At 31.2% G+C, this 27,066-nt stretch overlaps 3 protein-coding genes across 6 annotated transcripts; all 3 read right to left on the minus strand.

Annotated features, from left to right (window-relative positions):
* Positions 1-6,912: 6,912 nt before the first annotated feature.
* On the minus strand, positions 6,913-9,740 carry LOC105134883 (protein transport protein SFT2-like). The gene is made up of 4 exons (XM_011039460.1): positions 9,302-9,740; positions 7,722-7,980; positions 7,515-7,619; positions 6,913-7,246 (listed from the first exon to the last, which is right to left on the minus strand). The coding sequence occupies exons 1-4, from the start codon at positions 9,496-9,498 to the stop codon at positions 7,136-7,138; spliced, it is 672 nt and encodes a 223-aa protein (XP_011037762.1). The 5' UTR covers positions 9,499-9,740; the 3' UTR covers positions 6,913-7,135.
* A 5,589-nt stretch (positions 9,741-15,329) lies between these two features.
* On the minus strand, positions 15,330-17,353 carry LOC105134884 (fructose-bisphosphate aldolase, cytoplasmic isozyme 1-like). Its single transcript, XM_011039461.1, has 3 exons — positions 17,241-17,353; positions 15,965-16,647; positions 15,330-15,867 (listed from the first exon to the last, which is right to left on the minus strand). Exons 1-3 carry the CDS (start codon positions 17,266-17,268, stop codon positions 15,505-15,507), a joined length of 1,074 nt encoding a protein of 357 aa, XP_011037763.1. The 5' UTR covers positions 17,269-17,353; the 3' UTR covers positions 15,330-15,504.
* Positions 17,354-17,761: 408 nt separating this feature from the next.
* On the minus strand, positions 17,762-26,022 carry LOC105134885 (uridine kinase-like protein 3). 4 transcript variants are annotated; one of them, XM_011039464.1, is made up of 17 exons: positions 25,505-26,022; positions 24,879-25,041; positions 23,844-23,935; positions 23,631-23,700; positions 23,152-23,270; positions 21,962-22,058; positions 21,451-21,530; positions 20,572-20,766; positions 20,324-20,407; positions 20,147-20,207; positions 19,917-19,981; positions 19,694-19,754; positions 19,114-19,207; positions 18,932-19,004; positions 18,541-18,623; positions 17,999-18,433; positions 17,762-17,968 (listed from the first exon to the last, which is right to left on the minus strand). In XM_011039464.1, exons 2-14 carry the CDS (start codon positions 25,030-25,032, stop codon positions 18,938-18,940), a joined length of 1,239 nt encoding a protein of 412 aa, XP_011037766.1. In that variant the 5' UTR covers positions 25,033-25,041; positions 25,505-26,022; the 3' UTR covers positions 17,762-17,968; positions 17,999-18,433; positions 18,541-18,623; positions 18,932-18,937. The 4 variants fall into 4 exon arrangements, with proteins under 4 accessions (XP_011037766.1, XP_011037767.1, XP_011037764.1 ...); XM_011039465.1 differs by lacking the exon at positions 19,917-19,981 and having other exon boundaries at positions 20,163-20,207; positions 25,505-25,890; XM_011039462.1 differs by lacking the exon at positions 19,917-19,981 and having other exon boundaries at positions 25,505-25,881.
* Between the last annotated feature and the right edge of the window lie 1,044 nt (positions 26,023-27,066).

A 27,066-nucleotide genomic window follows, 5' to 3' on the forward strand; every position in this document is an offset into this window, starting at 1 on the left:
AAAAAAATCCCAACTTAAATATTTATTTTAATTCAAGTTATACTTTTATCAATTATCTAGGTTATTTTTAGATCTATTAAGGTGACTGGATCACATCAAATTAGTTTTTATATAATTTAATTTTTCATCCTACTAAAAAATATATTAATAATATTCATATATTTTTTTCATATTAAAAAATTAATTTTACTTACAAGAGCTAATAGTGTAGTCTATGATATATGCAAATGAGTTTGCTATATATTTTGCCATCTTGTGTTTATATTCAAGATATATTTATTTTAAATCTTCATGTTTATAATTTTAATTAAACAAATTTATAATCAAAATATATTTATTTTATATTTTCATTTTATTTCTTTAACTAAACTAATTTATATCTTTTAATATTATTTTGTTTTTTGTTACGAGACACTAATAAAATGCAACGGCGTTAAAGTCCTAATGATTGGACAGGACAACATGGAATACACCGACTTAACTAATTAATTAAGGATTTGTTAATCGCCACTAATGAGAGGTCAGTACTAGTCACGTGCCATAACAATTTGCTACCGGTCACGGGAAGGATCTAGAAAAATAAAATAAAATAAAATAAAATAAAAATTAGTGGAAGTTTTATGAATTGATTATTGTAGTGGAAGCACTAATTAACTTTCTTTATCTCTTTGTTCTCTTACTGAGGAACATTCTCCTTGAAGCCAAGTTTTACTCGGTATTGTAACTAAGTATTTTTTTAATTTGTTTAAATACAAAGAAATTGAATATGTAAAGAACTTTTTTATAAAACTGTGCTAATTAGTAATAATTTATTTATCAAACATGAATAAAAATGGTCATATGATCAGTTTCCATTTACTTTCATTTATGTTTTTAGATCTATATATTATCTAGTTGAATTTAATTTTTCTTTCTTGTATGGATTTAAACCTAGAAATTCAATAATTATTGTTTTAATTATAAGTTATCGAATCTATTTTTATTTATTTAGATTTATTTTTCATGGACATACTATGAAAATTACAATGATAATTCACTATCATTAGTGTAAATGAAAATACATTTTCTTAAGAAAAAGTTTTTTAAAAAAGTTAAATACTAGCCTTAATTATAATGCAACTATAGATTCAAGCCTGGCCTTCAATTTTTCAGATGCTTAACTTTTGACAGGAAGCCAAGTAGATCAATAGATGTACAAGCTTGAAGATTAATTGAAGGAAGCTTCTTAATTAAATGATTAATTAGTTGCATAACAAACTCAAAATGGTGACAAATAACATTTTTAGATAGTGAGACATACTTGGATATACAATATTCCTCTTAATCATTGTTATAAGATGTGCACTAGTTAAATAGGACAATCTAGTGACTTGGTATAATTTTAGCTTAATTAATAGGAAAATCTATAATTTTATTTTTTTTAAATATTCATCAAGTCGGGTTTTGTTTGAGTTGAGTTAATGATAATATTTAATTTAAAAAAACAACATTATTTTAAGTTTTTTTTTTAAAAAAAAAACAACCGATTTGATTTATAATTTAGATCTTATACCTAGTCATAGTCTATAATTTTTTAAAATTGATAGAAAAATCTATAATATACCCATTTGATTTAAATTGATAGGAAAATTTATAATTTTTTTTTAAATATTCATCAAGTTGGGTTTAGTATGAGCTGAGTTAATTATTATATTTATAAATATTTTTAATAAATAACATTGTTTTAAGGTTTTCTTTTTTTAAATAAAAACAACCCACTTGATCTATAATCTTGAGTTGAGTTAATGATAATATTTAATTTTAAAAAACAACATTATTTCAAGTATTTTTTAAAAAAACAACCTATTTGATTTATAATTTAGATCTTATACCTAGTCATAGTCTATAATTTTTTAAAATTGATAGAAAAATCTATAATATACCCATTTGATTTAAATTGATAGGAAAATTTATAATTTTTTTTTAAATATTCATCAAGTTGGGTTTAGTATGAGCTGAGTTAATTATTACATTTATAAATATTTTTAATAAATAACATCATTTTAAGGTTTATTTTTAAAAAAAAAAACAACCCACTTGATCTATAATTTAGATATTATACCTTGTTATAGTCATGTTTCATTTATTTATTTTCACCCACCAATATTTGCTTCTCTCAAAGCACGTAATTATTTCCATAAGTCGAGCAGTGTCTGTGCATATCTATATAAGTCAGGTAAATAACATGAATGCACTACAAGTACATGCATGCATCTATACAAAATCTTTGCAAAAATAATTAAATAAATGAAGATTGAGTAAATTATGGACTAGCTCCTTTGATTTTGAGAATAAATTATATAGTCTTTTTAATTTAAAAAATAATTAGTTAATTCCTTCACCATAGCTGACCATGATTAGTACAATATTTCTTAAATTTTTTAGAAAAAAAAACTATAGAGAATAATTTATAAATTACTCATGAAGATGAAAGAAAAAAAAAGAATTAGGGCAAGAAATCTTCGGTGGTGAAAAAGTGAAGATCTATGAGCCAAACCTTTAGAAAAGCAAAAGGACGACGGACAAACAACATTAAAAGGAGAGACAAAGACAATAGATAAATTATATCCTCTCCTTTTAATCCTTGCATTAAAGGCAACCAGAAAAGGGTTCCCTGTCCTAGAAATAAAGGGTCCATTTGTATGTTTTTTAATGAATTCTTCATACCCAAATTAATGGGGTGATGTAATTTCTTCACCTAGAAATTAATAATGCAAGTTAAACGCTAAGAAAAAATTACAAAAAAAATAATAATTTAAGATTTAAAGTATTTATGTAGAATAAATTGTAAGCCTAATTGATTATTAGACAAAAAAGGGGTTTTAATTTGGTGATTTGAAGATTTTTACGTAGGAATAAATGTATAAGAGAGCACAGGATCTTATTTTATTCAATGATTTGACATAATAAAACAATAATTTTTATTATTTACATGCGAAAAGGACTCCATTGTTTTGGTAATTAACTCCTAATCAAACCTTTCAATTCTTCATGTTCTTTCATTTATTTACAGAAATAAAAACTATTTACAAACCAATCATTGCTCTAAAAAATATTGTAGAGTCTCATCATCATCACATGGACATGATCTCATGTAATATTTTTGACAAAACATGAGATATTCAAGCAATGTCTTGGCATCAATCGAGATGGAAGGGCACATGACTTGATCTAAGATATATTAATCTTTGGTTCTTCTTCTTGCGATAAAGCATACGTTTCCTAGTTTATTTTATAAACGTACTAGCATGTTTCCCTTCCCCTCGTGGTGCGAGCTCTAGTTTGGTTCTGGCATGGATGGCTGCACATGAGAGGGATGGAGGGAGGGAGTGAGAGAGGGATGGATAGTGACTTCTAAGGGCATGTATAAAAGATAATGAAAATACAAAGCGAGAGAAAGGTCACGTACAAATGAAATTCTTTCAGATGAACAGCGAATATGTTCATAAATGAAATTCATGAACAGTTGATTGTGGTGGTGCAGTGGTTGCGTTGACAATGACAATAACTATTATTATAATGATAGTAGTGCTGGAGAATTATAATAAAATAATGGTTATATTGATAATAAAATAATAGACAATGACAACGGTGATGGGTGATAGTGATGATACAGGAAATTTTGGTGGAATGATGATAAAATAGTAATGTATGGCGGTAGGGATGATGAGGTTGATGGTAATGTTAGTTGAAATAATATTTAGTAAATATTGTGAATTAGTAGTGTCAAAGAAATTACTTCTTCTTCATTTATGATATTAAAATATTTTTTTAGATCAACACCATTTAAAAACGGACTCAAATATGTTTTTTCGCTTACTTATTTTTTAATATTTGTTTTAAATTAAAATGAAAAAAATCTTAAAATATATGTTGAGCTATAAAGAATTATTTAAATTTTAAAATTTAAATTATTAAATAAAATTTCAAGATATAAATAAACTTGAGATATATATAGGATCACGTTACTTTGTATTTTAATTTTTAAATATTATAGAAATAATAAGATTCGAGCATATGACCATTAAATTAATAAAACTTTAATATCATATCAATTTAAAACTTAAATTATCAGATGAAATTTTAACATATTATTTATATTATTCTCACAAAACAAACAAATTATAAATTTTCAAATTATATATCAAAAGCATAGATATAACTTTCTCTAGGGTTAGTTGATCAGAAACATAGTAGAAAGGGAAGAAGGACATATTTTTGAAAATATCCCAACTTAGAACAAGAAGATGAACATAATTATTTCATACACAAATTGATACACTGATATAATTCGAGGGTCAAATCAAATGAAATAAATTGTATTGTATGCCTATATGACTCATGTACGTTTACATTTCTTGCACAACATAGTAAAACAAGAACATGTTCACACTCGAGCGAGCAAGCAAGAAAAGAGGGAGAAATTGGAGAGGGGAAGTAGCTAGGGAGGTAGATGGATCGATTGGACATTGGATTTGTGAAAGAGGTGGAGCCTCTGGTCTACCAAAGAGCTATCAATTAATAGACTTTCTTGGTTGGTACACGATCGGCCACACGTGCATGGATGATTTAATGGGGGGATATGAACCCTAGCTAGGATGTATTTTATCTTTTTCAAGTCCCTTAATAATACACTATGATGAATCCAAAACAAGATTTGGCATTTGCTGAATTGAAATCCCATCAATTAAATCCCTAGGGTCCATGGCCCTCCAAAAGAAAATTGCCTATCCATTCAAGGATTAGGTGCTCATGCATATAATTTTAGCTCACTCATTGATCTTCTTGGCTGGCCTTCAAGTCTCAATATGAGACTTGACTCTTAATAATTTGCCAAATCTATGTCCTACATCTTGACAATTGCATTGTTTTTTTTTTTTGTTAATCATTTTCATCCAAAATCCCCAATATACTACTACCAAGTTTATGAGAAGATATTCTAAGGCACAATTAGATCGATCCCTGAGAAATTTACAAACTACATTAAAAGATTAAAAAAATAATTACTATATTCATTTTTGTTTAAATTTGTTGTGTAATTAAAAAACAATATGAACAAGCTATTTTTCTCTAGCTCTTGTTGTCATCTCAAACAATTTCTTGACATCTGACAAAATAAAAATGAATCAAATTAAAGTTCGATTAAAAAAATTGCATGGAGGAATTACTTTTTGGCCTCACAAAAGCTAGTGTGTGATGATCTATGGCCAATTAACTTCTTGATTTATCATCGTGCATGGTCATGATTAAATCTTCTTTTAATTTAGAAATCAATGCGAACCCATGATTTAAAAAAAGACATATTTAATATATAATGATTTGGACTTTGAACAAAAACACATTCAAAGATGAACTTGGTACGTACTTTTTTTAATTTAATCCCAAATTCCAAGTCATCCCCAATAAGATCCATTCCATTAAGAATATTAATTAATATTTATATGATCATCACAAGAGATCTTAGATCATTTTTTTTCCTTTGATTATTTCTTTTTTCTTATTGTGTTCCTCTTCCTCTTCTTTTTTTTTCTTTTTTGTTATTTTTGTTGAATTGCTCAAGCCAAGAACTTTGCATTTATATATATATATATATATATATATATATATATATATAAACACATACTTATATCTTCATTATTGTTTCTGTCTTTTTTTATTCTGGGAAAATCCAAAAACTAGTAATAAAAACACCGTCAAACCTAGTTAGTTTGATGATAGTTTTGGCTTTCAACGTTTTATTTTAACCTGGTGTGTATATTTTATACTGTGATAAATATCAACCCTCCACTTTTGACCCCTTTGCTTTTAGCTTTGATTTTTCCTGCTTGCCTTTTGCTTTCAATGATGCCCTTTTAAAAAAATCATGTACAAGACTCTAAAAGGTCAAATCCATGTCCCCATTTCGAAGTTTTGATGACCTAATCTTCCATAATTTCAGGATTTTGTTCACAAATCCCTTTAATTCTTTTATATCTCTCTTAATGTTTATTATACGGGTGGTAAAGCTGGGTTATGTTCTTGGACTGCCCTTCCTAAAGCACCACTAGGGTTGCATATTATAATGAGGGCCAAGACTCAAAAATCCAAGTGTTTAGGCTTTTCTTTCCCCAATCTTTAACAATTGTTTAGGCCCACAAATGGAACTTTAGAGTTTATTAACATTGAAAGCTATTTATTTATGTTGTGTTTCAGTAAATATATTGCTTTTTAAAATATTTTTTTCTTGAAAATATTATTTTTTTTGCATTTTTAAAATAAAAACACATAAAATAAACGCATCATTCTAAAATAAATTTTATATTTTTAAAATAAAAGATATATAAAAACATGTTCATTGTCTCTCTTGGCAACAACAAACAATCAAACGATATAAAAAAGTATTTTTCTACATGATGAACAGAGAATGGTCCATGAATTGTAAATTTGTTTAGGCAGTAATTTTAATTTTAATTTTAATAAAAGCAAACCAGCTACCACTACCCTCTTCAATCCCTTCTCTTCCGTTCTGTGCACAACCTCCGATCAATCCAAGTGGCGACGATGTGGGATGGGACACCCTAGTATTGGAGAAAATCCTCGCCGCCACCACCCTTCGAGTGGTTCAAAAATTTTATAATGGTATATGATTTCATTTATGTATTATTTGATTCTTTATTAGCTTTTAATTAAACATTTTTTTAAAATAAAATTACGAAATCAACGATAAAATAATATTTTTATAAGGAGTCAAGAATCATAAAAAATTTAAATTTGATATGCATAGAGAAAATAAAATATGTTATATAGTTTCTTTTTTTTTTAATTATTCTTTTGATTTTAATTTAATTTTTTAAATTCTATTTCAATCAATAATATTTCTCTTCAAATACACAACACATGAACAAAATTATATGTGAATAACGTGGCAGACTTTGAATTTCACTCTCTTTTTCTTTTTTAGGAGTTCAGACTAGAGTAAAGGCAACCAGAGTATTCAAGTTGGAAGCTGCAATTCAGGAACATGCCTCACAGTTCCTGCTTTCTAGATACACTAGCAGAACAAGAAGCCAAGGAAAAGGAAAGATATACAAGGGAAAAATGAGCATGGCAGCCAATGTCAACTCCCGAAACGTCTCATCACTGATGAGGTCAGGGAAGATGAGAGGAATTTCAGCCCAGTAGATCCACCAGGGAAGTAGGAAATCGCATAGTATGCAAGGGCAAGAACCTGCATATTCAATGAAAACATCAGAAAGGGTAATCTTTGGGGTTTCAAGTCATGTTTGATGGACGCATCTGGCAAATTCCTGTACTTCTCTTTCCGAAAGATATTTACTTCAATCATACACGAGTCAATCTACTCTTCCAATGAAATAAGGACATCATGAAAAACAAACAAAGATGAACTGCAGTAAAATCAGTATCTCGAGCCAAACTCTCATAGCAAGACATCAACTGATGAGATATAAAGAGAGAAACTGTATGTTGGCAGCTACCTGTATCACAGAGAAGAGCACAGATAGAATATAGCTGTGAAGCACCATGGAAACATATAGGGTACCCACCATACTGCCTATGAATCCCAACGTAAATGGAAGCCTCTGTAGAAAAATTGAAGAGAAGAAAAAAGGATTAGAAGTGCACAGCCACAATATAGAAAACAAAAATAACATGCAAATTTCTAATGGAGGCATAGCCAGTACCTCTTTCGATGACATGTGAGCAAGTTGATTCTTGGGACCCTTGAGTGCAAAGAATGACGCAATGATAAAGCCACAACCAAGTGTAAAACAGATAGCAAACTTCTGGGGCACGAGTACTATGACAGGAAGGAACAGGGCAAATGAAGTGAAAACAAAGAACACGCCTGTTGCTAGAAATAAACCAAAATACATTAGAGCTTTTCCTGAAGGGATGTTACTGGTGGCAGACTGGAAGTTCCCACTCACACCTTTAGAAACCCTGGATAGGCATCAAAATAAGAAATACAAGATTTATCACCTTCTTCAAAACTTTCATTTCAATTGAGCTTAGATTGAAAAAAAGAAGAAGAAAGTGTTAAGAGTTTGCGATAAGAAGCAAGATAATAATAATAATTGCATTTCCTTGATATTCACTAATGAAATCATTTCGCAATGCAGGTTGTATTCAAAATTTCAGACATAGCATCAAGGCAGGAGGAAATGCAATAGATGAGATGATATAATTGAACACTTCCCTCACTGATGAAGCACTGTGGTGCAGTTGGTGGCATATTCATACTCATATGCTAAAGGAAATGCCAAGGTGCAATTATTGGATATTAATCAATCATAGAATTCAAATACCCTGCCAGAGCTAAAGCAAACACATTATGCATTTCAATATTGATCGACAAACTCCTATGGATTCCACATGACACTACTGCATGACTAGAGTAACCAAACCCTGGTCCTGGAGATTCTTTGTGTTGTAACTAATAAGAACTTACTCTGATCAGCAAACTTTTTCATGCCACGCAACAAATGCTTTTCGTTCACATCTAAATTGTGAAAAAAGGGTCATCTGATAGCATTCATCCACTGGAATATTACTATCCAATCAGAAAAACTAAGATAATTGATTTTAGTATACACTACAATAAAATAACACCCCATCTTCTATTCCAACTGAAATTCGTCGATCCTTCCAGTAGCTAATAGAAATTACATCGCGAAAGGATATTTGGAATAAGTGAAATGGGAGAGATAAGTTAGCAAAGGCACGCAGCAACAGACAAGTACTAGAATCAGCTCACTCACATTCATTGCATAAAAACAGCATACTAGAAATACAGAAGCCATAGAAGTTACAACCCAGTTAACCTGCAACACTCGAAATTACAATAAATCCAAATCCCACCCCACAACCATTATATCTTCCATCAAATCATAAGTTGATCTCCTCAAATCAAAATCAAAGCCCACAATCACACTCATCTATATAAACACACACACACACACCCATAAAGTTCAATTCTTTTTACGACTAAAGATTTGCCAAAATTACTCCTATGTACGACATAAAAAAGAAACCCACAATTAAATCCACCCATATAATCAATAAATACATATATAAAGTCCAATTCTTGAGTATAAAGCTGCTTTCTTTTTGCATATGTTTACACATTGAAGGTGCCAGAAACCCCTCTAATCAACAAAATCAAGACATCTCACAGTTAAAATTCTCTATATGAAAACAGAAAAATACATAAATTTCAATTCCTGAAAATAAATATTCTTTCCTTCATTTTTTTTTTCCTTACACATTGAAGGTGCCAGAAACAGTGTCATTAGCAGAGCGAACAGCAGCTTCAAGATCAAAGCTACCGATGCTGCCTAATCCAGTAGAGGATTCATTTGAATTGCTTGTTGCTGCATATGAGTTCCAATCAGCCAACAACGAAGATGCGGGCTTTTCTTGTTGCTGATCTTCTCCACTGCTTGAAAACCAACTCTGCATTGTTTTTATTGAAACAAAAGACAACCCAATTGATGATTTTTGTTAAGGTTCGAGAATTTTGAGAAAAGAAACGATCTTGATGTTCTCTTGATGCTTATCAGTTTGGTGAAGCAGTGGAGGTGAAATGGTATTTCCGTTTAAAGCTTAGAAGGCAAGGGAAAATGATAGCTTTCAAAGAAACGATGCCGTTTGAACTGGCGGTCGGTAACGGCGAGTCTACATGTGAAATGTGAAGAGAAGTCAAAGTGATTTTCACAAGGGATCAGAACGGAGGTTAAGTAATTACTACCTATTTAACTCGCAGAAAATTTAGATACATAGACTTTTCAATATATATTTTATATAAAAAAAAATTGAAATAGAAGTTAAGAAGTTTATGCAACAGTTAATTAAATAAATTAAAAAATATTTGTGTAAATAAATTAATTAATTAAGAGAAAGATGTGGATGAAATATTTACTAAATTTATTTTTTATTCAATTAAATGTAATAAAAATAGACAAACATGAAATTAATTGAGTAGAATAAAATAAAAAAATTATATAAAACTACATATATTAGAAATATTATCTAAGAATATTTTTTTATTTTTAAAAATAAATTTTATCTATAGATGAATCAAAACAATATCTTCAAAAATTAATGTACAAAATGTTTTTTTTTTAAAACAGCTACATAAAAAATAAAAAAATCATATAGGAGGGATATTAATTGAAATACAAATTAAAAGATATTTAAGAAAAAATATATATTCAAATAAGGTATCGTTAAAATAAAAACAAAAATTAGATAAGAAAAATAAAAAGATAATGATAATCAAGGCATGATAAATGCTTTTCAATAAAAAAAATCAACTTATAACTTTAATTAGGTTTAATAAGTTGGCTTTATTTTAGTTAGACAATAAAAAAATATAGACAACAATAACAAACAATTTTTTTTGAAGAAAAAAACCTTTAAAAATATAAAACTAGATAAAAAAAAATTGATAAAATTTTCAGTCTAAAACAACCCGAGATAATATGATAGACATGTAACATGTGTAATAAGAAGTGAGTCAATCGAGATTAACAAATAAATCTCGTGGTTTAGATTATGAGATTGAAATAATATGATAAAAAAAAAAACAAAGCAAAACTTTGGAGGGGGGATATGGTCAAATCAAAAAGTGAAATGACTTTAACAAAAATAGAAGAAATAAAAAGAATAGGAACAAAATAAAAAAATACATTGTAAACTTGAATTAAATGATAAAATTAAAAACCAATAAAACTCTTACAAAACGATTAAGAAAAAAATAGAAATTAAAAAAATAAAAACCGAATTGAAAAAAATAATATCTGAGAAATTGGAATTGAAGAAAAAATTAAAAACAACTAAGAATTTTATAAAAGGATCAAGAACAAAAATTAGAAATCAAAAGAATAAGGATTGAAATTAAAATACTAAAAAAATGAGGGCTAACCTATAAACTTTAAGGGAGAAAAGAGAAAATGAGAAAAAAAAAGGCTCACCAATTACAAATCACTTAACTACTACCGACACACACTACATTAGGAGGAAGAGAATGCGATGATACTTCTAATAACATGATGAAACGACAAGTTTGATCACTGAAAGATGTTCTATACAGAACCTATTATATACTGCACACGTCGGTAGCTTTTCAATTTTAATCTTGATTAAAAGATCAAATTGCTCCTAATAGTTATGAAATTAATAAAACAAGCTATGTGAAAAGGACTTGGACCAATAACTTATTTTTCTTGATTTTATGGGTGAAAATGTCTTTGTACTGTATTTAAAAAAATAAACAAATAAAAAAAATTGGTCTACAACTCTTTATTTGTTTGTCTTTTAAGATAATTTAGTTATTTTACTATTTGAAAAATTCTTAGAAGGTATTTATACTCCCAAATAATTTTTTAATAACCAATGGGCTATGAGAAAATATCAAATTACTCTTCAATATCAAGGCATCTCATTATTTCTTTAAGGGATAAAAAAATAATTTCATTGTCGCAATGAATTTTTTTTTATGTTTGGGTATACAATGATTTTCCCACACGGTTTAGAGGTTTTGTTAATATTTTCTTCTATATTTTTTTAATTTAAATTTCAATATAGTTATTAAACCAAAATAAAACCTATTAATGGGTTGATTAGATCAACTTACATATCAATGACTCAACTCTATTTATGTATTTTTATTAAAATCAAGTTGTTTAAGGAATAAATGTTATTTTTCCATAATAATAGCAACCTAAAGAGTCAATAAGGTTGTATGTGGTTATGTTGTAGGATAAAATAAATAAATATATCAGATAGAGAAAATTAAAGAAATAGAAAAAATTAAAGAAATAGAAATAATGACAATACCTAAAGTATGTGTATGTTTCTAAGATAGTTTTGGAAAAATTTCTAATCTTTTAAAACATGAAAGATGTGAATATGTTTTTTTGTTTTTTTATTGTCTCTGTTTCTTATGTTTTAAGACAATAATCAATCAATACCTTATAAAATCTATTATTTTAAAAATATAACAAGAATTAGCCATGTATCTCAAGTTCTCAAAACACTTAAAAAATTAGAAGATAGATTGACTCATTTGGAATTAAAAGTCCAAACAAATGGAGTGTATTCTACTTTATACTCTCTCTTGTAATTTATTACAAGTAAATACATTTAAACTTATAATTTGATGGTTTTATATATAGAAATATTAAAATCTATTGGATGTAATATGCAAATTTTGAAATGCTAACATTTTCAATGTGACGTCAACCAGTTTGAATTAATTATAACCTTCATTTTTCATGGTATGTATTGAATTGTTACAATCAAGGTTAAAAATCATATGTATTCCCTCAATTAACATACCAAACCCATATAAGATTTGAAAAATTCAGTTTTGATTTTCTAAATCAAGTTTAAATATATGTAGACACACAACCTTCAATCCCAGAAAATAAACCCTTTCAAATCCTAGATTTTAAGCCTTTTTATCCTAGTTCATCACCCTAACAACCATATAATTCCCATTAATAAATATCTCTTCTCTACCTAAGAAAAAGAGAGAATAAAATGAAAAGAGTTTGTGTAATTAAATTCAAATTAAATACTATAATTGAATTATAGTAGAAAACTGATTCTAAACAACACGATAAAGATAGCCCAGCATCATAATTTAGGTTGTGGATTTGACATGCTAATTCATATTGACTCGGAGCTTTTATATCATTCTATTTTTACATAAAATTTAACCCTTATTTTTTTAAATTTTTTTGCTTTGGATTCTTTTTTAAAACCAATTTTTTTTATCCTTTAACACTAGATTGTTAAGAACTGAGCTTTGTATTTTTTTTCGATATGATGATCCTAGATTGAAATTGATCATTTTTTATACCGATTTTCTTTTTTAATTTCAACTTTCAACATTGAGTATATTAAAAATTGAGCTTCTTTTTTTATTTGCTTTTTATGAGGATGGCTAGCCTCACAATCCAGGTCATAAGTTTTTCATGCTAACTTGGACTGACTCGAAACTTTATTTTTTTCATTTTTTTTATTTCATCATTAGAATTCAGCTTCATAGTTTTTTTTTTCCTTTTAACAAGTGTTTTTTTTCTACAGGAAATCACTATCGCCTTTTCTCTTTAGATTCAATACATTTACTATCATTGTTTTTTTTTAATCATATAATTAAATTAAATCATCTTATTGAATCTAGTAGAGTCTATAACTCAAGTCACAAGATCTTTTTTTTTTTGTTTGCTTTAAAATATATTAGTAATGCTTGAATATTATTTCTTAAGTTATAAGAAAACTCAACTTGGCTTGCAGTGAAGCGCAAACCACTTATCTAGTGTTACATTGTTTATGAAAGATTTCTAGTTCAAGTGCAATTCTGTTGCTTGTTCAAGTTGTATATAAACCATAAGATTTCTAATTAAAATGCATGTGTTATTTTGAAAAAAAAAAAACTGATAGGGTTAGGTTTAAACTCGACACAAAATAAAATTTATTGAATCATTTGCGTGTGTGTGAGTATATGACCTGAAACAGAATGCCGAAATGCTTTGAAATCAAAATTTATTTTTCAAATAAAAAAATAAAACACCATCCAGAACCGAGTTGATAATCTTGGTTGCAATAAATCAATTAAGAGGAAACTAGAATAAACAATAAGAAACTATAATCTATGTGTAGTCTAAAATTGAATTTTTGTATAAAAATAACATAGTTTGGTAAAAATTTTTGGAGAATGACATATGATGGAAAAGTATTTGGAACTAGCACAATTTGAACACCACCGTGTTTTTGAAATATATGTTTTGTGCATAACAATTATTCTTAACAGTTTAGTCAAAACCAAAATGAATATCTTAGCAAATTAATAAACTTGAACACAAGTGAACCCAAAATTTTATTAAAATATTCAATGGCTAAAAAATTATGACAGGAGAGAGAAATGAGAGAAAAATGAAAAGAAAGAACAAGTCATTAGGGACACATCAAAACTCTATTTTGTACACACTCAATACCATTAAAAAGATTTTGATGAAATAATTTTAACTACACCTTGAAAGATCACCAAATGAGATCATAATTACCCTAAATTAACCTAAAAAATCCCTAACCAATTACAATCTCATTTGATAATCTTCCAAAATATGACTAGAGTCGTCTCAAAGAATCCTTTATAAAAATATCATGTGTGTAAAAAATAGAGCTCCAATATATTCTCAGTGACTTATTATTTCCTTTTCTTTTCTCCCTCATTCTATTTCCTACCACATCATTTTTATCTCTCCTCTTTTTTTTATCTATTGTATCTTGAATCTCATCTATTGGCAATTAAACTTTTATAAAATTTTGTGATGATTTTTGTATATATTAATTAATTTGAATGAGACATAGATTTTAAAAAAACTATTATTATCAATAGCAGTTATATATGAACTATGTTATTTTCAGAATACTTTTTTTTATTAGCGTTCGCTGTTAGCTTTTGTTCAAAGTATTTTTTTTAAAAATTTTTTAATTTTTTTTCACTTAAAAAATATAAAATTAATGTTTTTAAGTGTTTTTTTTTTATGATTTAATATGTTGATATTAAAAATTAAAATTAAAATTAAAAAAATATCATTTTAATATACTTTCAATTAAAAAATATTTTAAAAAAGTCCGTGCACCACAATACCAAACTTTAAAAGTTATAGATTCTCATAATTGCCCTTTTATCGGTCCACCGTTACTCATTAATATGCTTTTGTTTGGCATTATATTTATTTATTTATTTTTAAAATGTTTTTCATTTAAAAATACATTAATTTTTTTAAAATTGCTTTATGTAAAACATAAATATAAAAATATATTATTTTAATATATTTTCAATTAAAAATCATTTACATTGAGTTATAGATTTTTCATTAGTGTACTTATACGAGGTGTGATAAATATTTTGTCATTTATGCCTTCACTACCATGCAAGTTGGTGGAAGTATAAATACTCCTCGATAACATCCGATCATCGCAAAACATTCTCTCTTATCAAACCTATCTCTACATTTCATTTCATCCTCTACATCACATCACGGATACTCTATCGACCTTCTTTTATCCTCAAATTTACTAATTTAAACATCAAATGATCTCCTATGCCATGCAAAAACTTGTTTCTGCAGGTGAACGTAGGCCCATTATATCATCATAAAGGCCATCAATCTATCGTAAACATGAAGCAAGCCCAACGCTCTTCTATATGAAATATGAAATCTAAATTCCTCATAATCATGTATCTTTGAGCATTTTGCTAGAAGAAAATGACAAAATCCTTCAACCCTTGTATTCGTTAACAATTTATCTCTAAGAAATATATACCGAAAGCAATTGATTAATTAGCAATGTAAGGAGGGAGGACACAAGTTAATTATAAGGAGGGAGAACACAAGTTAATTATACATTACATGCATGAAATCACCAGCCCCATGAACAAGGAGAAGCCTAGTACTTGTAACCCTTCTCGAACAAGCTCTCTGAAGCCAGCCCACCAGTACCTCCTCCAGCATACTTGCCTAGAGTTGCATCTGAATTCCCCTTGCACCTAAGCAGGAATACCTCTTGAGCTTTCTCAACGTTCTCCTTCTTTCCAGCCCATGTTTTGAGTGTGCTTTTTTGCAATGCTCGGCCGAAAGAGAATGATAGAGTCCATGGTTTCAACACCTCAAGCTTATTCATGGCGTCGAGGTTCAATGTTGCTTCCTCCTCACTTTGCCCGCCAGACAAGAACACAATTCCTGGTACAGCTGGTGGAACAGTTCTGCGTAGCGCGGTCACTGTGAATTCAGCAATCACCTCAGGTGTTACCTTTAAGAATCAAACCCTTTGAAGATTAATCAATAATTGAAGACAAGTATGACAAACTGAATTATGTTAAGCGGTAATGTTGGTATTTTGATCATACCTTTGGGCTATCAGAACCTGGAGTTACCATGTTAGGCTTGAGGAGTGTACCTTCGAGAAGAACATGGTGATCATTCAATGCCTTGTAAACAGCAGCAAGCACAGTCTCAGTTACAGCAGCACATTTCTTAATGTCATGAGATCCATCAGTCAAAATCTCAGGCTCCACAATAGGCACCAGACCATTCTCCTGACAAATAATAGCGTAACGAGCCAACCCTTGTGCATTCTGCTGGATTGACAATTCAGATGGCTCTGTTGGGCCAATCTTGAGGACAGCACGCCACTTCGCGAATCGCGCACCGGCCTTGTAGTATTGCTGGCAGCGTGCCCCGAGTGAATCAAAACCTTGGGTTGTAGTTTCACCGTTAGTCCCGGCTAATTCAACTACACCCTTGTCAACTTTGATTCCAGGAATGACATTGTTTTCATGGAGGACCTCAACAAATGGTTTCCCATCAGAGGTTTTTTGGTAGAGGGTTTCTTCAAAAAGGATGACACCAGAGAGGTAAGGTAGGGCTTTGCCGGATGTGAATAGGAGTTCACGCAGGGCTTGGCGGTTGGACTCGATATTCTCAACATTTATGCTTGATAAACGCTTGCCAATGGTGCCTGTGCTCTCATCTGCAGCCAAAATGCCCTTCCCTGGTGTGGCAATGTACTTGGCAGTCTTGATCAGCTCATCTGGAGTAAACCATGGAAAAAACCAACCACCTTAGAAGCTATATAACGCTTGAGTAGATAACCTATACATTAGCATTTGAAGCTTCAATAAATGTGTACGCATGCATTTAGAGTAGGAAATCTGTCAAACCATACACTATGACTTATTGCCCCATATTCACAAAACTAGATGATTTTGTGTTGCAAGAGGTGAATTTTCAATCATTTGTATATGAAAGTCTACAACAAAGGCAATTAAATTAAACTGGATATTCGCCAATGAACTAGTAGCTCAACCACATCCATATCCCACATTCCTGAAGTGAATCCGCGTTTAAGCCTCTCTTCTGTAACCAACAAAAGAACATGGATATGCATATATCCATAGCTGCAAAGGAGAAGGAAACTCTCTGCTGTAGTGCCTCCAGCTTTCAGTGGTGATGAATTCGTAGTCAAAATGTTGCCTTGAAGTGAGCTTGAGTGCTCGACATAAGCTTCACGGAGTTCAAAAGGTAGGCCATAGAAAAGAGAGGGTAATAAGCTTCACGGAGTTCAAAAGGTAGGCCTTAGAAAAGAGAGGGAGAGGGAGAGGGAGAGGGAGAGAGGTGTACTACCTGCATACTTTCCAACAAAGGCCGACATGCTGAAGCTTTTTCAAGGATGGATATTGGATAAAGAATGACGAATAGAGAAAAATGCAAAAACAAGCTTTTACAAGCACCTCTCCATATAGATCATCTTCAATAGAATATAAATCCACCCCACAATTCTCAACGCGTGTCAAAAGATTGGCCCAACACAGGTTATCATCCTTGGATAAAGCAATGGGTGATCATTGTCTCTGCCAAGTGGCATTTCTTATTATTATATCTTAGCTTGGGCACCATAAATTAAGTATCGTGTGGAAAAGCTCCTCCCTCACCTGCAGCTTGCTCCCTCCAAAATTTGAAGAGGTAGATGCTAACATCTTTGCCTCAACGAATAATTTTTAACCGTTAATGTCAATGTCCCTTCTAATTCATTTCAACTTCATTTTTTTATAGATGCCCCACTATAATAGAGGGGAAGAAACAGAAGGAAAAATGCAGCTAGAGAGAGAATCTGCAAACCACAATAACAACAAAGAATCGAGATAGGATATTCAAACCCTAGCTGAACCAAAATAACGGTTCACCATAAAATTTTATCACCATGTATGAAATAAAATATCTGGGTTCACAGATACATATATTAATTGGGAGGCTGTCACCATCAAGTTCCAAGTAGGTGCCTCTAATCACCAATCACTTTCCTCTGAGCGATGCAAACTGAGTAACGTTTTGGTTGTGGATTTATTGCACTTCTTAACGTTTTGGTTGTGGATTTATTGCACTGCTTCTTTTTTTTCCTTGGAGAAACCCTCTGCACATAGAACTAAGGTGACAGAGAATAAAACACCTCCTCTGTGACTCAGTTTTTTTTTTTTTTTTTTTTTTAAAAAAAAATAAAAAAATGGAAGGAAGAAACTAGAGGTTTGATTTGAGTCAAAATTTGTTCAAAACTGAAAGCGCACAACTCAGCACATAAAGAGTCCGGCAGGTTCGGCTGCTCGCTCTCTGCCGATTACTCAGCGCAGCCCTTAGTATCTCTATTGTGTATGGGCCACCACTAGTTCGTTGTCATCGTCGTCTGTGCCAAAATATCTATCTCCAAACTCACCCATGCCAGGTATGACACGGAAATCTTCGTTCAAGCCAGTTTCAATCTCAGACGTCACAATCTTTATTCTTGGGAATCTTTTGCAGACCACATGCACTCCCTGGGGTGCCTGGTGGAAATAAACATCATATTTGTAAGCAGAGAACTGAAAAGTACAAAATTAATGTCTACTGATGAATCACGTAAAGATGAAACCAAAAATTCGATCTCGCTTACAGATATGAGATTAAGAAAAATGATATTGGATTCTGGCACACCCTTGCTAATAAGCAAAGAAATGGCCTGAACAGCTGAATTGCCTGAACAGAAGGTAGAAAGTCATGTTAGTACCAATAAGCAGTGCAAGTCATATATTCAGTCAGGTAATTTGCTATAATATTCAGATTCAAACTTGAATTGAATATAGAAGCTACTATCTTTTATGCTGCATGCCAGTAGAGAATGATGGGGGGACAAGTTGTAGCCAAGTTCAAGGGAGTAAGTGCTTCTCCATCAAGTTACAATAAATAAAAAAAACCGCAAGATTTTGTGTGTCCTTCAATGCAGCAAATTTTTTATTATTACTGATGTATTCCAAAACAAAAATCTATAGAGGAAACAATCCGACCTGTCCCTAGAATGGGATCCAATAGCAACACATGTCTATCCGAGATATCTTGAGGTAACTTTTCATAGATAAGCTGCCAAATCATTGAAGCGTTAAGAATAGTCAGAACTCACAGATTGTATGACACACACAGATATCAACTCAAGACACGCTTGAAAACAAAGAGAAGAGCCTTCACAAACCTGCTGACCATTGTCACCTTCCCTATGAATAAGAATCTTCCCAATCTTGATGCCTTTACAACATGCTCGTAGAGCATTCTCCATACTCTCGCCACTGGTGTCAATATAAGAGAGATAAGTGGTTGTTTTTCATGCCACTGGGAAAGATGCAGGAGAAGTTCATAAAAAAGTGAAAAATAAGAAATGATTGTTATAATGGCTACAGATTCCAATTCCGCTCCTAATTCTCTTTCTCTAACCAAGAAACTAGAACAATCAATCAATCATGACGCTACCATTCAAGTGATCACAACATTGAGCTTTAGAAATTAACACCACCTAGCTTATTGTTGGTTTCATAGTACTCTTGCATAATATTATCAGGAGAGGAACTTCACTATAACTGCAGTTGGTATCAATCATACAGAAAGAAAGATATATGTTATACAGCTGACTTATTGCCATTGCCCATGGTATTCGATCTCATGTGCAGCTTGCAATAGAAGATGCAGGGGAATAAAACATGCAAGTAAATCAAAATGCTAAACAGACAATGGAACATATCAATCCATTGCTTCAAGAATTGAGATCGTATGAGAACCTCCTAATAATGGAGACACCACATAACCGCTTACAAAAATCCACACCAGTGTAAACAGACCCTGCATCACACAGGAAAAAAATGTAGTGAAAACCACGATCCAAGCAGTTTAATTTACAAAATTAAAATACAAGCTCAAACAAGAGAAATATGGACCCATCACTTAAAAGTATGAATTGAGTAGAAATAAGCCATATGCCTAATCTTGCAGCTATAAACGTACCATCACAAGTAAGATATGTTCTGTTACCAGGGTGCCAACATGCACATCATCCATGTTATAGCTATCTAGTAAAGAGAAAGCATAAACCTTTTTATTTGTATCAAAAAACATCAAATATTTCTCCAAGATTTCATCTCTCATTGACAAAATAAATACCAGGTAAGAGTGAACTAGAAATCAAGAACTGGATAGCCTAAAGATTCTCAAAACATTGAGAAACATCAGCTTACCAGTGGGAGTGGTCACCTGCTTTTCTGTAAATGGTAGATGTCCCAGACCATGTTCAACAACCTGGTAAATGAAAGAGATTGGACAAGCGAACAAACTGAATAAAAGAAAAGGCCACTATATCCCACTCTCAAGAAATAAACATACTAAACAAACTAATTAAGAAAACATAAACCCACCAAACGAATCAATCTGTCAGCATAAAAAACAAAGTCATGTTTTGTTGTCTGGGAATCACGTATTAGGGTATGCATACCACGTATCTGCATGAGACAAGTAATGATTGGAGGATGAGAATAAGCAAAATACAGTACAGTACACAGAGCCAGAAAAGCTGGTAATATGTTCTTCTTAATCAAGATTAATTAGATCTCCATTAGAATTCATATCCCTTTGCCAACTTAGATTAGAGTGGAAGAAGCCCCACCTGAAAAGTTGATTGAATGACATATAAGTTGGGATATATTTTACACATGTCATGTTGGCCAAGCTTCGTACAAATATGTTGCACAATCAAATCAATGGCTACATGATTATCTCCCCCGCGAGGAATGATGATGTCAGCATACTTCTTTGTTGGGAGTATGAAGTCATCAAAAGCAGGCTTCACAAATTTTGAGTACTGCATCAAAATAATTCTATTACTTACTACCAGAGGAAGGTAATACACCATGATAGCAATTTAGATGAGATGAAACCTCGCCTTGCTTGCATAAAAGGCTTTCTATTGGTTTACTTTAAGATTCTCTTCATCTCTAAATAAGTATCATAATTCATCAAGTTAAAAATAAAAAGATAACATAAGAAATCACGTGTTGTTGCTAACCATCCAAAGTTAAATAGTAAATAAAAAGGAAACTGGATTTTTCCTTTAAAGATGGATGGAGATAACAAAGGCAGGGTGAGGTTACACATAAACTCATTTTTTAGCATAATAAAAGTATAAAGGAAGAATGACGGTGATTTTGGGATAGCAAGGGTAGAAATTAAGAAAAACTCAATGGAAAAAAGAAAAGGGAGTGGTAGGAGTGCACTTCGTATCTCTCTTCTCCAAGCCTCACATGTTCTAAGTTGAATAAATTGGCTGGGGAACAGGCTGTAGATCTAAGAAGTTCTTCATTTTTTTCCTTTCTTTTTTCTCACCATATTTAACAACCAAACAACCAAAAAGAAGAAAAAATTTATATTTCCTGGATTTTAGTTTCAATAAAACTGTAAGAGAACAATGCAAGAAACGAAAGAACTATTCCACTTTTAGGCTCCCATTAGTTCAAGATTCAAACCTACGAAATAAAAGGTCTCTAACCTGATCAAGTACTGTGCCAATATCTCTACCCTTCTCAACAGTATCACGCCTTATTCTCCTTGCCAGACGTACATCAGCATCTGCACTGAAAATTGAACAATGTCAAGCAATGGTGCTAGCAACATATAAGATACATTTGTGTAATATATTCAATCATTTTATAAGGAACATCAGAACCTATTGGTTACAAAACAAAACAGAAAGACAAATGGCAAGAAACAATATAAAATTGTTACGGTTTGGAGAAAAACAGGTAGGTGTAAACATATTGTTAAAGGAAAAAACCAATTGCTACTTGAGACAACCTGAGAAAGATAGGTTGCCATTAAAAAAACTCCAATAATAAGGCCAGTAAGGTAAGGATTATGACATTTCTCAGAAGGTTACAACTAAAATATAACGTGCCCTATAGGTTATATGCATTTTATGAACCCACATCTTCACACAATGTCCCTGTATAGATTATACACAGTGATGCAAAAGTTAACTGATAGCTGGAAAACTAAATAACCTGTATCAACAAATAGCTTCATGTTCATCAACTCTCGAACGCGAGGATCATGGAAAATTAGAATGCCTTCCAAGATTATAACATCTGAAGGATTGACCTGTAAAATAGTTGTAGTAATAAGAATTCAGAATGTGATGCACATGGAAGAATCAGACATGGGATTTACATTCTATCAGTCTAACTACAATATCAGAGATGAGTTCAAATAACAATGTTGTGCAAAGACATCATGGAAGAAGTATTCAAATGCACCATGTAGAGAAATTTCAGTATGGCAAAACACTGGTAAGTGTAATATAGCATGTACAGCTGAAACATAAAAGGAGACATTTGTCCACCAATGATTAATATGAAGGTGCCCATCATAATTGCACATGTACACCCAGGTCTCACTGACAAAGACTACAATCAATACAGTGGAAAAGAGAAACTGCTAACTACTGAAGCTTAAGTTATTTCTTTTTTTCCTTTTTTTTTTCCCGTTATATTAATAGTTCCCTAAATTCAAAAAAGAACTCAATTAAGAGAAAGAAAAGGAAGGAATCCAATTATGCAATGTAGTATAGTATAATCATAATAGTAGTATTGTTCCCTTTAGTTTTTTTACCTTTTTGTAGCTCTAACATTTAGAATTTTTTATGCCCGTAACATTCCATGTTGGACAATATAAGCAACAGAACACAAAATCGAACACAAGGCAAAACCCAAAATCTAGCTATAAGCAATTTCATGGTTCACCAGCGATCTCCTTCAACATTAAGAATTTTACAAAGAAAATGGCAAGTGAACATAAAGCTAAACAATACATTTTCCACTATCCAATTAAGGTCCCATCAAGCAATGTCCAAGACTCTCAGAAGGGATGATTTGGGATAGTCCTACCTTCAACATACTTGCATGAAATGGCTGCTCTCACAACTCCTTTGGCAACCTTATGGTTACAATCTAACAACTTTACCCTCACTAGATAATGCCCCCCAGAAACTATATATATCCATATAGAAAACAAAGCTTTCCAGTAAATACTATATAAAAATCTTAAAAAATTCTGAAGAACACTTGTTATGATAGTACAGAACCAAAGTGTCTCTGTAACCAGGATCAAATTGCAAGATATCCCCAATGGGATTTGGTATAAATCAAGGAGAGTTATCTTTTACAAGACAAGGGGACAATAGGAAAAACTGTACCCTTCTTGCTGGAAAAACATTGTTTTTGTAACTCTTGAAGTCATATTTTGGAATATCTACTGCTTGCCCATGTCTCAACTTCTCCATAGCACATAATAGTTGCTCAGTGTCAAATGCATCTGACAATAAGAGAAATATTATGCTAAAAAACAGGGTGAAATAGCATCCACCACACAAAAAAAATTTCTCCCCGCCATTTCAATAAACTTGGCAAGAATTATGCCCCTAAATGCCTCCACTAGAGATGTACATTACAGAATGTTCCTGTTTGGAAAATGAAATGAGAAAGAAGGAAGCTCAGAGCATGACAAAATAGCAAAGCATTTTCTGGCTTTAGCGGGTATAGGTTTTTTCTCACCAAGAATCAAGCAGAAGAGCATGCCTATTTTGGATAATGACAGTGTAAGAGGAAATACACACCAATCATTGTATCCAAGATCCCTCAAATAGCAAAATGTATCTTAGAGAAGTCTACTCACCAGGATGGTCAAAGTTATACTCATGAACTCTTGTAAGTTCCTCTTCAGTCAGATCATGATAAAAAGAATCCTGCCATGTCATCCATGAATGAGATTTATTTTTATATTCAATCAATCCTGATAGTAGCATCAAACCTTTATGACCAAGAACTCAAATTTTGATATTGTGTTTCCTTAACTTCCAAAACTAATTTGGAATCGGGAAGTAATTACCTGGTTAACAAGCACCACACGTTGATCATGAAGCTGTTGAATAATCATATCACAAACTGTAGTCTTCCCAGAAGCCGCTCCACCAGCAACTCCTGTACCACAATTAGTAAAAATGGCACATTTCATAAAAAATATATCAAAAAAGTGAAAAGGGAATACATGGTCCCATGAAAAAATTAGAAGAAACCAATGCATCAGCAGCAATTATAGATGTAGAAATATTTCATTTTTTCTTCAACATCAGATCCCTCCTGCCCGCCTAATCCTGCTGTTTTAATTTGCTTCAACAAATCTACATCGAAACCAATGTCACCCATTTCTTGATTGACTAGGAGATGTTTAAGAGCAAAATTCAGTATGAGATTACTCTACATCCCTGTTATCCAACTCCCTATTAGATGATTCCAATTGCATTACCCACAAAAAGATTCATTTTTTCACACTTCAAATGTCTATGCTCTGCACACCAAACTCGTGTATCCTCTGTTGTTCTCATTTTCTGGTTAGAGCAGGCAAATATATGCTGTTCAAAAACATTCAACTGATAGGTAAGAGTAGACTAGTTAGAAGTTTCTAATAGAAGAAGGTAGATAACAAGTGCAATGTTCAGCCAAACCAATATGAAAAAACTCTGATGTGGCATTATCAAAATGTACATAAGAGAATTTGCATGCACCCAGGCATAAAACATGTCTTTTGAGCTGATAATAAATAAATGCAATAATTCATGAGCTTTCTCTAATCTGTTCTCTTCTCACTATCTCCATGGACATACTGAAACATCGTAAGAGTGAGAAATTCAAAAATTCATTTTGATGAAAGGACTTTTCTTGATCGTTGCAAAATGCCGATCATACATCCTGAATTTCACCGACCATTGCCAGTCAGTCAGCACATTACCAATGATTGATCTCACAAAAAAAAGAAGAGAATCACACAACACCTCTCGGTGTAAACCAATCGAAGAATTCACTGAAAACCTATATCAAAACAATACAAGTACAAAATTGACAAAGTGAACGCTCACTAACTCACCAATGACAAAGGGTTGCTTATGCATCTCTTCAGCTGCCAGCGTCGTCGGTTGCCCCACCTGTGTACTTCTCAACTCCAAACCATTCATATGAAACCCAGAAAAATGAACTCCTGATGATGCCTCTATCATATCCTCAACTGATTTAGCACCCATGAAGAAAACCTACAAGAAACAAAAGAGCCCTTTATCCTAAACCACATTTCCCACTTTTTGCACCCACCCCCGCCCCTCTAAAACTCCAACTTTTTACAAAAAGAATAAATCTTGCATCTCCAATAATCAAAGGGCAACCAAATCAACTATTGCATTCTCTAATTCAATAACAATCACTAAGTTCCATAGCCATAGCACTGAAAAAGCAGAAAAATCAATTAATGAAAACATCCCAACAAAAGTATCAGCGTCACAGCAATTTCCATTTCATTGCATATCACAAAAACATCAAGATGACATCAAAGGGTCGCTCTTTTCACCATTTCTAACCCACCCAAAAACAACAATCAGCCAATGAACACACAAAGAAATAAAAAATAAAAACTTTAATTAATTACAAAAACCGGAGATTCTAGATTTGATCAATCAAACAAGAAATAACATCAAAAACCAGAAATAATGCAGATTGTACCTGGTGTACAGCTCCAAAATTCAGAGATCAATGAGAGAGAGATTTATGACTGTAAAATTTTTCGCTTTTTAATTAATTATTTATTTGGGAATATTAACAGATTACCGTTTGAAGAAAGTATTATCAGGGAGGCTGGCTGTGAGTTATTTTTTCCTGTTTAAGCAGAGAGAGAATCAGGGACGGAATGATTGCTTAGGCGCGTGCGTGTGTTATACATTGCCGATATAGACATTCCTGAATTTGGGGTCTTTATAGAGTCTGATTTTGCAACAAAGCCTTTGATCGTAGAAATAATTCCCAACTCCTAAAATATTTATAATTATTGCAATATCTATTTCATTGGTAATGTTATTATCTTGAGTTTTAATATATAGAAAAATATATAAATAAAAATGTTAAAAATACTATTGAAATTATAAATCTCTGAAGTTTTGAGTAAAATGTCATATTATAGAATGGCTTGGATTTAGCATTTGTTTGTTTGATATATTATAAGTCTCTTGATTATAGAGTAGAGATTCAAATTTATTTATCTATTAAAAAAAAAGAATATTATGAATATTAGGTGAAATAGTATTAACCCTAGTGCTTCCCTATCCAGCGTTTCACACAGAAAAGAAAGTCGTTGAGAGGCTGTTTAGGAGTTCATGTTTAGCTGGTAATAGGTTATGTTTTTTAAAATATTTTTTATTTTAAAAGATATTAAAATAATATTTTTATTTTTTAAAATTTATTTTTAATATTAACACATTACAATAATTAAAAAAATAAATAAATATTATTTTAAAATAAAAATAAAATATTTTTAAAACACCAGAAAATAAGATAAATAACACTCCTCCTCCACCCCGCACCACCGCCATCTGTCGTATTGATTCCAGATCTTGAAAAGTGGAAGTGATTGGATCGAGGAGGAGAAGGATCCACCTAAGCATCGAATCAGCTGCGGGGTCCAATGTTTTTTTTAAGTATGATGGGGAGTTTTTTCTTCTTCTTTTTAAAATAGTATAATAAAAAATTAGAGAAATAATATACTTTAAAATTTAATTAAAAATAACATGATTTAACATATTGTAAATAATAGCTATGACTCGAGAATAGAAAATATTATATATAATTTTATTTAAAAAATTACTTATTTACAAATTTAAAAATAAATCAAACTCTCTATTATTATAATTTTCAATAAAAATTGTAATTTTGATAATCATACCATATCTATAATGATGTAAATCTGGATAGCAAAATAACATGACCCAATAATATTTTAAGAACCATTTAAAGAAAAGAGTTTTTTTTTTTTTTTGTAACACCACATAGAATTTTAATTAATCTAGATTTGAGTGGGGTATGATTATGATAATGACAAAATTCTCCCTATCAAGTATTTAACGCAGCTGCATTTAAACCAAGAACCTTGATTATTTGACATAGAACTTGTTATAATTTTATTTAAGGACTAGATAAATATGATTAAATCTGGGGAAAAAAAAGGTTGGTAAAGAAACCTAGAAGCATTTGATATGATATGAAAGTTGAAGTTGTTGTTTTTATTAGTTTTC

This window comes from Populus euphratica, unplaced genomic scaffold (genome assembly GCF_000495115.2).
Source record: "Populus euphratica unplaced genomic scaffold, PopEup_1.0 scaffold120.1, whole genome shotgun sequence".
Classification (NCBI taxonomy): domain Eukaryota; kingdom Viridiplantae; phylum Streptophyta; class Magnoliopsida; order Malpighiales; family Salicaceae; genus Populus; species Populus euphratica.

What these genes read in the sequence shown, in the direction of transcription:
- LOC105134883 (XM_011039460.1), bottom strand. Translation starts at nt 9,498, where the DNA reads ATGCAGAGTTGGTTTTCAAGCAGTGGAGAAGATCAGCAACAAGAAAAG. An exon ending in GTTTCTGGCACCTTCAATGT is followed by an intron (nt 7,981 to 9,301) that starts GTAAGGAAAAAA and finishes ATGCCTATCCAG; the next exon opens with GGTTTCTAAAGGTGTGAGTG. An exon ending in CTCACATGTCATCGAAAGAG is followed by an intron (nt 7,620 to 7,721) that starts GTACTGGCTATG and finishes ATTTTTCTACAG; the next exon opens with AGGCTTCCATTTACGTTGGG.
- LOC105134884 (XM_011039461.1), bottom strand. Translation starts at nt 17,268, where the DNA reads ATGTCGGCCTTTGTTGGAAAGTATGCAG. An exon ending in CTTTGTTGGAAAGTATGCAG is followed by an intron (nt 16,648 to 17,240) that starts GTAGTACACCTC and finishes GGTTTACTCCAG; the next exon opens with ATGAGCTGATCAAGACTGCC. An exon ending in CAGGTTCTGATAGCCCAAAG is followed by an intron (nt 15,868 to 15,964) that starts GTATGATCAAAA and finishes TGATTCTTAAAG; the next exon opens with GTAACACCTGAGGTGATTGC.
- LOC105134885 (XM_011039462.1), bottom strand. Translation starts at nt 25,032, where the DNA reads ATGGGTGCTAAATCAGTTGAGGATATGATAGAGGCATCATCAGGAGTT. An exon ending in TAAGCAACCCTTTGTCATTG is followed by an intron (nt 23,936 to 24,878) that starts GTGAGTTAGTGA and finishes ATTGTGGTACAG; the next exon opens with GAGTTGCTGGTGGAGCGGCT. An exon ending in AAGGTGACAATGGTCAGCAG is followed by an intron (nt 19,005 to 19,113) that starts GTTTGTGAAGGC and finishes ATGATTTGGCAG; the next exon opens with CTTATCTATGAAAAGTTACC.